The sequence below is a fragment of the Cololabis saira genome, chromosome 14 (genome assembly GCF_033807715.1).
Source record: "Cololabis saira isolate AMF1-May2022 chromosome 14, fColSai1.1, whole genome shotgun sequence".
NCBI lineage: Eukaryota > Metazoa > Chordata > Actinopteri > Beloniformes > Belonidae > Cololabis > Cololabis saira.
The window spans coordinates 39864596-39876748 of record NC_084600.1 but is presented as its reverse complement, the minus strand read 5'-3'; the positions used below and the strand labels follow the sequence as shown (position 1 = coordinate 39876748).

Genomic DNA, 12153 nt, shown 5'->3' with positions numbered 1-12153 from the left:
GAATGTATTGTAACCAGTACTGGAGTTGAGGGGGGATGAGGGGGGATGGCATCCCCCCTGAAATAAAAACGGTCCAAATCATCCCCCCTTTCCATCTCTTATGTCATTTCATCAATGAATGTGGTTTTACTGCTATTTCAACATTTAGAGTCATCACCAGAAAAATAACACCAGAAAAATAACTTATTTGACAATTTTCACCTGTTTCAAGTAAATTTTCACTTTAAATAAGTAGGAAAATCTGCCAGTGTGACAAGATTTATCTTCTTATTACAAGCACAAAAATCTTGTTCCACTGGCAGATTTTTCTACTTATTTCAAATGAAAATCTACTTGAAACAGGTGAAAATGGTTGTTTTTTCCAGATGAGTCTTGTTTTAAGTGTAATAAGATTTTTTTACTAAAATGAGACATTTTAACTAGAAATAAGACAAATATTCTTGTTAAGATTTTGAGTTTTTGCAGTGATCCATTTTACTTATCCTGTGAAGGACAGAATCATATTGATAAGTTCAGAAAACAGTTTTTTATTGTTGTGTTTTGATGTATTTGATGTAAGCCCAGTGGATATTTAAAGCTTACAGAAGGCTGCATTTAACTGCTGCTATGTCATTCCTGCAGTATTTCTGCAGGTGTTTTGGTCACTGCTATTATTTGTAATATATTATATTATTTGTAATCAGCACAAATTATCTGTCCCCATATGATAAAATCCACCACCCCCCTGATTTTTTTTTACAACTCGAGTACTGATCGTAAATGTGTTTTTGCTTCACATTAATCCAGGTGCAGCGGGGCCTGCAGGAGTTCAGAGGTGATTAAGGGAACCGGGTTCAGGTGTGCAGGTTTCTCACACAGCTGAGCTGCAGATCTAAACCAAAGTTGGGAGGAATCTGAGCGATATTCCACTACTGAATAAGCTTGTAGCTCCATGCATGGATCTCTGTGACGTTATGTCTGTTTTTCTCCAAGTAGGATAACAAATCAAAGCTGATTTCAGAGTGGAGCTTTAGTAGCAAATGTTTTTGCTTGAGGTGTCTTTCTGGTTTCCAGTTGGTTTTACTTGTTAAGTGTTTGTTTCAGCCAGAGTAGGATCACCCTACGTGTCTTTTAAGCTTTTGAGTACGTTTTTAGTGCAACAGGACTGAGATTTCTTTTGAGAATTTACCTGGAGGTCAGAGGTGTGTGAGGACATGAAAGAGGAGATTGCTGCCGCCGTGTTCTTCATGGCTCGCCTGGTCAAGCGATACGGCTGTCTGAATAATGACAGCAGGGAGCGTTTCGCCACCGCACTAACTTCTGTTTTGTTCGAGAACTACAAGAACCACTGGCATCCCAGCGCGCCCACCAGAGGACAGGCCTACAGGTCAGTGGTGTGTCAGTTTGGACCCAGTTTGCTTAACTCTGGATCACTGGGATTCTTCTGCTTCTGCTTCAAAAATAACTTATTTATAGCAGTTATTAGTTTTGGCAGTGAAACCCATTTCAGTTCCATTACATACAGGACTGTCTCAGAAAATTAGAATATTGTGATAAAGTTCTTTTATTTTCTGTAATGCAATTTAAAAAAAAAAAAAAAAAAAAAAAAAAAAAGTTTTCTGTATATTTTTATTTTATTTCAGTTAGTTTCATAAGGACAAGATATTTCAGTTTTCATTTTTTCTAAACTTTAGTTTTTATTTTTATTTCAGTTAAGCAACATTTTTTATCACACCTAGTTTTATTTTTTATTTTAGTTAACTATACAGGACTGTCTCAGAAAGTTTGAATATTGTGATAAAGTTCTTTATTTTCTGTAATGCAATTTAAAAAAACAAATGTCATACATTCTGGATTCATTACAAATCAACTGAAATATTGCAAGCCTTTTATTTTAATATTGCTGATTATGGTTTACATTTTAAGATTCCCAGAATATTCTAATTTTTTGAAATAGGATATTTGAGTTTTCTTAAGCTGTAAGCCATGCTCAGCAATATTAAAATAACAAAAGGCTTGCAATATTTCAGTTGATTTGTAATGATCCAGAATGTATGACATTTTTGCATTACAGAAAATAAAGGACTTTATCACAATATTCTAATTTTCTGAGACAGTCCTGTATAGGGACACCATAACTTGCACTATTGGTTTATGCAGACAGATTTAAGAGCTAAAAGTTTCCTGTCCTGGACTATTGCTGCATCTTCTGGACTGGACCATTTATTTTTGTGGTATTAAAAAGTAACATGTTTTTTGTTCAAGAGCTTACTGATAAATTGATGGAAGGTCAAATGTCTAAAAGACTGAAAGAAACTGCTGATTTGATTCAAGCCTTCGAGGGTTTGGTGTAGCACCACTTCTGACCACACGGGGGCAGCATTTCACAGTTCCAACAGGCGCTTTCATAATGACAGAAGCTCCAGTAAACTTCACCTCATCAGAGGTGTTTGCTTTCAAAGTGAACAACTTAAAAATCTGGATCCAGCTTAATAAAGTGTGGGACAGACATTTTTGTGTCAAGTAATCCCTCCCAGATTAGTCGATTTGAACTGGTTTGCATTTTTGTGTGGATGGATACATGTTCCCTTCAAGCATCCTGGGTGCAGGTTGCTTAACCAGAGCTGTGTTTTGAGCTGGCCTGCCTTGTTGCTTAACCAGAGCTGTGTTTTGTGCTGGCCTGCCTTGTTGCTTAACCAGAGCTGTGTTTTGTGCTGGCCTGCCTTGTTGCTTAACCAGAGCTGTGTTTTGTGCTGGCCTGCCTTGTTCCAGGTGTCTGCGTATGAACAGGGTTCGGCAGCAGGACCCGGTGCTGCAGCAGGCGTGTGACCGGAGCTTGGTGCGGTATGAGGACCTGGGCCTTCCCCAGGAGCTGACGGTGTGGGTCGACCCTGGAGAGGTTTCCTGCAGGTTGGTTCTTGTTCACTGCAGCCACGTGGCCCCATGTGGTGGTTCATCATGCCTACTACACTAATATACTCTAGCCAGTGATGCACCAATTGGAAACATTGTTTTCTCGTAATTCAGGGGTCGGCAACCCGCAGCTCTAAAGCTGCCCTATTGGCTCCCTGGAGCTTTTTCAATAATGTTTGACCTTTTTTTTCCTTTTTTTTTCTTTTTTTCTCTTTATTTTTTCTTTTTTTTTTTTTTAAATCTCGACATTTTGACTTTTCTCGACATTTTGACTTTTTTTTCTCGACATTTTGACTTTTTTTTTCCTCGACATTTTGACTTTTTTTTTCTCTACATTTTGACTTTTTTTTTCTCTACATTTTGACTTTTTTTTTCTCTACATTTTGACTTTTTTTTTCTCTACATTTTGACTTTTTTTTTCTCGACATTTTGACTTTTTTTTTCTCGACATTTTGACTTTTTTTTTCTCGACATTTTGACTTTTTTTTTCTCGACATTTTGACTTTTTTTTTCTCGACATTTTGACTTTTTTTTTCTCGACATTTTGACTTTTTTTTTCTCGACATTTTGACTTTTTTTTCTCCGACATTTTGACTTTTTTTTCTCCGACATTTTGACTTTTTTTTCTCCGACATTTTGACTTTTTTTTCTCCGACATTTTGACTTTTTTTTCTCCGACATTTTGACTTTTTTTTCTCCGACATTTTGACTTTTTTTTCTCCGACATTTTGACTTTTTTTTCTCGACATTTCGCCTTTCACCATTTGCCTTCATTCTAAGGCTGATACAAGACTTAATTTTTTGCGGCTCCAGACATATTTGTTTTTTGTGTTTTTGGTCCAATATGGCTCTTTCAACATTTTGGGTTGCCGACCCCTGCCCTGATTGGTAATTCTTACCAATTGGGAGATAAATACCAGTTGATTTTTAGCTTTATGTTGGGATTATTGTTATTATATTAACTGATACTGTTCCACTGGCCCCAGTTTCATTTATGGTGATGGATTAGGGAATACTTTGTTAATAGTCTCCTAATGATGAAGTAAACCTCATCTCATGTTTTCAGTTTACGCATCCTCAATTCCTTTTTCATGTTTAATTCACATAGGGCTAATAGTTGCCAGACAGGTTTCCACATGGATAAAGCAACATGCCCTTAACAGGAATTGAAAACCGCTCTTTGGATTTAGCTAAGAACTTATGCTAAGATTCATCAGACATTTATGAAGTGGGGGTATTGGCTGATTATCAATAGGACTGTGATGTATTGATCTGGGACGCACGGAAACTGTTCATTAGGAAATGTGTTAAATGAACCACCTCACCTTTGGGAAGGTCTTAATGTAAAGAATAAACATTCAAAGAGGACAAAAGTACAAAACCCCAGATTTAAAAGTACATTGAACAAACTTTGATAGTAAAACCGAATATATATGAGTCTGAACAGCTGCCAGAGGACGCACGCTTACGCTAACAAATGACTTTAAATACATTAACGTTTTCTATGTTCAATGAAATCTGACATCAATTTGAAATGCAATATGTCTCATGAGAAGGTAAACTCTGTTCAATATTGGAATGAAGTTAAGGACTGTAATTTGGGTGTTTTTTTTGTTTTTTTTTAAAAGAGAAATGTTCCACTTGTGGTTTGACTCAAACGTATCTTTCTTTAATAAGTTTCTGGAAATCAAGTCATACCTTCACACAATCAGTTTTAGAAATGAATTTTGAGTTAAGCTCCAATTTGTATTTATTAAATGATACACTGGATCTTCAGTTAGACCGGAAAAAAGCAGGATATTAATTATGATCACATACTTCGCTAAGAAATGCATACTTTTACTTTGGAAAGATGATTCCCCTCCAACTTTCAAGTTTTTTTTTGATAAAATTTCAGTTTTTTTACCATTTGGAAAAATACAACCGTGGTCATATCTTTCAAGAATGTTGGTTTCCATTATTTTCAAAACTGGAGAATTTTTCCAAAGGGCAAAAATGAGAATCTTTATTTTTGAACTTGTGCCTTATAAGTTTATGTATGGATATAGTTTGATATTGTTGTTGCTGCCATTATTTTTTTTAAATTTATTTACCTATTTTTTTTAAATATATATTTATTTAATTTTGTTCTCCCTTAATGCATTATTTTTATTTATATATATATATTTTTTATTTTATTTATTTTTTCCCTGGGGCAATTGTGGAGAGGGTGGGAATGTGGGTAGAATGAAGATATGAATTGTGAAAATTATTGTGAAATAAAAAAAACTAAAAAAAAACCCGTATCTTTCCACTTCTTTTTCCTCTCTGGCAGGTATGGTGAGCAGAGCAGTCCCTTCTGCGTGTCTGCGGTGGACAGCTCCCGCAGGAGGGACCGGGACTTTTCCCGCCGCATCCACGAGGCCGTGGAGCGCGCGAGCCTGGACGTCCAGTCGGGCTGCTCCTCCGACGAGGACGACGGCGTGGCGGACAAGAGCTCGAGCAGCAACAGCAGTTCATCCATGCCCTGCCCTGCTCCGACCCCGACCCCACCCACGCAGCACGAGTCCAAGACCATCCCCACCGTCAGCAACCCCAACAGCGTTTACCGGGTAAGGCCCGCTCGTGGAAACATGCACATGCAACATTAAAAGGTGTCGTCATATACTGTACATGCGCAGTTTAGCGTTGGAGCTTTACTTGGAATCTTGTCAGCGTTTATATAAAAGGCCTCTTTTTTTTTTAGTAGGAACAGGGTCGTGGGGGCAGCAGTCTCAGCAGAGATGCCCAGACTTCTTTCACCCCAGACACTTCCTCCAGCTCTTCCTCCAGCTCTTCTGAGGGGAGTCTGAGACGTTCCCAGGCCAGCCGAGAGATATAAGGCCAATCCCAATGTTCACCCTACTTTCTACCACTAGCCCTAAAAATGAGTAGGGCCCTTGTAATCTTCCCTAGGGATTGGGACACCACTTGCTACGTCACTGCGTGGTTTACGTTCGGGTACGTAAGCGACTACATAGTTACGTTTGCACAACGTCACACCATATCAGGAAGCCCAGAGATAAAAGCTGTTTTAATTTCCGCTGTAGCGCTGTTAATATGCCACTTTATTAAGTTTTAATATTTTTTCAGGCGTAAAAGTAACCGTTAAGATCCCTAACTTGGGCTCAGTTTATCCAAATAACGTCTATTAAGAAATTTGCTCCGATGTTTTCGGGATAAGAGCCACCGGCTAAAGGCTGATTTATGGTTCTGTGTTAATACGACGCAGAGCCTACGGCGTAGTACGGCGCGCGTCGCCGCGTACCCTACGGCGTAGGCTCTGCGTTGGTGTAACATGGAACCATAAATCAGCCTTTATTCTGACGAGATCTGAAAAAACAACGCAACGAGGAAACGAGTGATTATTTACATTCACTGAGTGAATATTATGAAAGTAAAATATATATTTCTCGCTAGAAATGTAATCAAAACGCATTTTTATGCAGAAACTAACTCAAAATATTGATTTTATTCACTAAAAAATGAGAAATGTCCACCATGTTTTTTTGTTTGATTCAGTCTGCAAATGATGACATAAAGCATTCTGGGAAATTTCTCTGGTCCTCGGTCGGCGAGTCAGCATCTGAAATCCCTCGCTGTGAAGGGCTAGATTGATAACCACTAGCCCTCGTTTTCCCCACTAGCCCTAGATGAAAAGAGGAATTGGGACACCATTACTCTCACGGGAACGCGCAAAATTTAGGGGGAGGGATGAAAAGTAGGACTGGGGGGGGATTGGGACTGGGCCATAGTCTCTCCAGTTTCCTGGGTCTTCCCCGGGGTCTCCTCCCGGTGGGACATGCCTGGAACACCTCCCTAGGGAGGAGGGACATGCCTGGAACACCTCCCTAGAGAGGAGGGACACGTCTGGAACACCTCCCTAGGGAGGCGTCCAGGAGGATCCGGTACAGATGCCCAAGCCACCTCAGCTGACTCCTCTCAATGTGAAGGAGTAGCGGCTCGACTTCGAGCTCCTCCCGGGTGACCGAACTCCTCACCCTATCTCTAAGGGAGCGTCCAGCCGCCCTGCAGAGGAAACTCATCTCTAAGGGAGCGTTCAGCCACCCTGCGGAGGAAACTCATCTCTAAGGGAGCGTTCAGCCACCCTGCGGAGGAAACTCATCTCTAAGGGAGCGTCCAGCCGCCCTGCAGAGGAAACTCATCTCTAAGGGAGCGTTCAGCCACCCTGCGGAGGAAACTCATCTCTAAGGGAGCGTCCAGCCACCCTGCGGAGGAAACTCATCTCTAAGGGAGCGTCCAGCCACCCTGCGGAGGAAACTCATCTCGGCCGCTTGTATCCGTGATCTTGTCCTTTCGGTCACTACCCAAAGTTCATGACCATAGGTGAGGGTAGGTGCGTAGATCGACCGGTAAATCGAGAGCTTCTCCTTTCGACTCAGCTCCTTCTTCACCATGACGGTCCAGTACATCGACCGCATAACTACGGACGCTGCACCGATCCGTCTGTCAATCTCACGCTCCATCGTTCCCTCACTCGTGAACAAGACCCCGAGATACTTGAACTCCTCCACCTGAGGCAGGACTTCTCCACCCACCCGGAGAAGGAACTCCACCCTTTCCCGGTGGAGAACATGGCCTCGGTTTTGGAGGTGCTGATTATAACCCCAGCCTGCTTCAAACCGCCCCAGCACATGCTGAAGGTCCCGGTCCGATGAAGCCAACAGGACAACATCATCCGCAAAAAGCAGAGACGAAATCCTGTGGTTCCCAAACCGATCCCCCTCCGGCCCCTGGCTGCGCCTAGAAATCCTGTCCATAAAAATGATGAACAGAACCGGTAACAAAGGGCAAAGTGTTGATTTACAAAGCTTCAGTTACTTTATATCCGGATGTTTTGCTAGATTAAACATGGGTTGTTTTGGGTTTTTTGGTTTAAAGTAATCACCAAGGTCCTACATATTTTATTTAATGGCACTGGTCTTCAACATCCACCTGATCCAACTCCACTTGTCACTTTCATGTAATTGAGCAGTGCAAATGCTCACCACTGATTTACAGTATATTATGAAAAATGACTCTCCATAAGTTTCTTCTAAAGGGCAGGAAGTCGAGAGGAAGTCATGTCTGATGTTTTCTTATGCTGTTGTGGCGTAAAGTACTTACATTTGTTATGACATTTCAATGCAGTTCCTCTTAGTTTTTTTTTTTTATAGATATCTTTATTGAGGGCATTAAAAAAAGAAAAAAATAATATTTACAATAACAATATAATTATCAATATTTCCCCCTTTTTTACTTTTCATAACATTAATTAAACCGAAATAAATAAATAATAAGAGAAAAAAAAAAAAATAAGTAAATAAAAACAGCACACCCCTCTCCCCTTCCCTCCGTTATATGGTCAATAAATTACATCATTCAAAATCATTTAACATATGTCTATTAATACTAGAACAAAAATGAATAATACATTAAATAATCAAGTCCTGTGTAAACACATTCATTAATGCAGTAGATGATTCAGATCATTAGTCCAATAAAAGCAAAAAATCCAAAAAAGGTCCCCAAATAAGGTCAAAGTCTCTAGTTTTTTTTTCTAACGGAATACAATATTTTTTCTGGAGTATTATATAATGCAAGTTAATTGATCCACTGTTTGGGTGCTGGTTTTTTTTTCTGATTTCCAGTTTTTAAGAATACAATTTTTTGCCGCGGTGCCTGCAAGCAGAATGAAATACTTTTTATGATAAGTCATATTTAGTGAACTGATATCTCCCAGTATCCAGACTTTAGGATCAAGAATATGGGATTTTAAAATATCAGAGATTGTTTTGACCACGTATTTCCAGAAAGCATCTATAATAGGACAGTTCCAGAGGAGTAGATTTCCAGTATTAAGTTCCTCTTAGTTTTTGTGTAAAGGAAATTATTCTGTCAAGTCTTTCTGCATAAACACCCATGTTCTTGTTTCTTCTGTCCTCAGTTCAGCGAGTTTTCTCCAGGTGCTCCTCGGACCTGGCTGAGGGAAAAGCGGAAGGCCTTTGCCGGGGAAGCTTTCCATCCTCACGTACCACCGCCCGGGCCTCCGCCCCCCCACTTCCCCGCCCAGAAAGGCTTCAAATCCTATCAAGCCACATTCACCTTCTCCGGGCCTCGCATTGACAAATATCACTGGGTCAGCAAATCCAGATCTTAAAGTAAGCCACGTCCAGGAGCTGAATTCAAGACTAGACTTTCTTTTTTCCTTTGTTTTCTTTTTTCCTCTTCCCCCCCTCAGGACAGTTTGTATATCTTTTGAAAAGGATAAGTTTATTTTGATTTAAAATAATGCTGTTTAAGTATGTTTTTAAATGTATTAAAGTATTTTATCTCCCCTTCATACAGATTTTTAACTAAAAATAAAGCAAGTGTGAATAAAGTAAGCTTGAACTGTTATTAAAAATAAATAAATGTTCAACCAACTGTGCAAGTTGTCGTCTTTACCGCAGTAGTATTTTTGCTCAATTATGTTAATTATGTTGATGCACAGAGACAAGTAAAGGTGTATCTAAAAAGTACCATCATTTAAATGATGCTTCTTGTGAGTTTCTCATACAGGACTGTCTCAGAAAATTTGAATATTGTGATAAAGTTCTTTATTTTCTGTAATGCATTTAAAAAAAAAAAAAAAAAAAAAGTCATACATTCTGGATTCATTACAAATTAACTGAAATATTGCAAGCCTTTTATTATTTTAATATTGCTGATTATGGCTTACAGTTTAAGATTAAGATTCCCAGAATATTCTAATTTTTTGAGATAGGATATTTGAGTTTTCTTAAGCTGTAAGCCATGATCAGCAATATTAAAATAATAAAAGGCTTGCAATATTTCAGTTAATTTGTAATGAATCCAGAATGTATGACGTTTTTGTAATTGCATTACAGAAAATCACAATATTCTAATTTTCTGAATCAGTCCTGTAGTAATTGGTAGGGTTTTTGTTTTTTATATTGATATGAAGTGATATTTTCATTAATTACACAAACTCATAAGAAAGTAAACATGCCTTGCTTCAAGAAAATTAATACATTTTTGTCTAGTGGCCAGACTGTTTTGCTAGTTTTGAAGAATTCTTATCAGGAAATGCTTTTCTTGCCTCATTGCCGGAGGTATTTTTGTGTCGTATAAGAGGACTTGGATTTAGGCATAGACTTATTTCTAGAGGCGGTTTTTGCAGTGTAGCAACCTCATCTAAACTAATTACTTTGGAGAAAAAAATCCAGCCTGCCAAAATTTGGTGTGCAAACATAAATAAATTGGGTCCTGGATAAACGGCATCTAAAAGGAGAACTCTCATTTGGTTTTAAGATTCAGACTTGTTACCTGTGGTTGAAGCTTGAAACCAGAAATGATCAGCTGGTTACGAGTTCATCAGCTTGAGGAAAAACGAAAAGAAAAAGCTCTGTGCACTTGGCTGATTCTGCAAAGTAAGTATTAAATTGTTACCGTAATTATTACTGGTCCCTGCAGAGGAGACAGGCGGTCGATTTATAGTCTTTGGTGTATGTTTTGCTCTTGTAACCTGGTTTGATCATCTTGGTAATGTGTGGTTCCTACCCAATTAATCACTAAAAGCAGTACTCCAGTTGTAAAATAATTCAGGGGGGATGGTGGATTTTATCATATGGGGACAGATAATTTGTGCTGATTACAAATATAATATATTACAAATAATAGCACTGATCAAAACACCTGCAGAAATACTGCAGGAATGACATAGCAGCAGTTAAATGCAGCCTTCTGTAAGCTTTAAATATCCACTGGGCTTACATCAAATACATCAAAACACAACAATAAAAAACACTTTTCTGAACTTATCAATATGACTGTCCTTCACAGGATAAGTAACATGGATCACTGCAAAAACTCAAAATCGTAACAAGAATATTTGTCCTATTTCTAGTTAAAATGCCTCATTTTAGTGAAAAAATTTCATTACACTTAAAACAAGACTCATCACTGGAAAAAACAATTTTCACCTGTTTCAAGTAGATTTTCACTTGAAATAAGTAGAAAAATCTGCCAGTGCAACAAGATTTTTTTGCTTGTAATAAGAAGATAAATCTTGTCCCACTGGCAGATTTTTCTACTTATTTCAAGTGAAAATGTACTTGAAACAGGTGAAAATTGTCAAATAAGTTATTTTTCTGCTTTTATTTTTCTGGTGATGACTAAATGTTGAAATAGCAGTAAAACCACATTCATTGATGAAATGACATAAGGGATGGAAAGGAGGGATGGCAGTTTTACAGGGGGGATGATTTGGACCATTTTTATTTCAGGGGGGGATGCCACCCCCCCATCCCCCCTCAACTCCAGTACTGGCTAAAAGTGATACTTTTCATTATTTTTGTGATTTTCCCAGATGAGGTGTTGAATATACAAACTTGTCATATTTTTGTTCAGTATTCAAACTTTTGAATGCTGAGGAGTTTGTCAATTTCAAAATATTTGTTTTGATTTTACTACATTTTTGGCCCTGTGATGAACTGGCTTTACTCTGAAGGCAGTTGGGATGAACCCCATCAGATCCCTGACACCCTAAAAGGAAATAAGCAGGTATACAATGATATTGCATCACTTAACTGACTTTTTTTTTTGTTTGGTGACTTTCCTAATGGAAATATTCAAATCTAAATCATCTCTATCAACAGCCTTACTTGTCACTAAAATATTTAATGCCATCTGCATCATCATTGGACACGTCATTACTTTCTATTTATCTATACAAAACACTGGCCATGCTCGTGCATGATAACCTTTAACAGTTGCGCAGCAGATTAGTCTTGCGTTAGGGTGCAGTCATCTTGAAACTTTGGTGCAAAATGGTATTAAGTGGCTGATAAGGATAATTTTATTTATAAATGATTTTTATAATGTCAATTTTTCTTTTTTTTTTCTTTTTGGGTGTGCACATCACAAAAGCATTTCAGTTCTGATGGTGATAAAAACATGTTTGTAGTAAAAGCCTAACTTTCATCTTGATTCTGGTTAGATTTTGTTAAACCAGGTAAAGTAAGTAACAGCAGCTATTTACAGCTTTGTAAAAATAAAAACATAATTTATGTACCTTTTATTTCACAGCCGTAACTATATAGGGTTGAATTTTTGTTTACCTCCATCAGGTGAAACTATATGCCATAAATAAATGTTTATACGATAAGGGGGTGTAGTCTGTTTTTGCATGATAGCCACATTGCGGTCAGCTGTATTAATGGCTAGCTGCCATTAATTTAG

General features: G+C 38.3%; 1 protein-coding gene across 1 annotated transcript; it reads left to right on the top strand.

The window, feature by feature from the left end:
- The first annotated feature begins 1193 nt into the window (after positions 1–1193).
- Positions 1194–9277, top strand: LOC133459309 (maternal B9.10 protein-like). Its single transcript, XM_061739190.1, has 4 exons — positions 1194–1366; positions 2752–2889; positions 5207–5483; positions 8858–9277. Exons 1-4 carry the CDS (start codon positions 1194–1196, stop codon positions 9068–9070), a joined length of 801 nt encoding a protein of 266 aa, XP_061595174.1. The 3' UTR covers positions 9071–9277.
- Positions 9278–12153: the final 2876 nt, after the last annotated feature.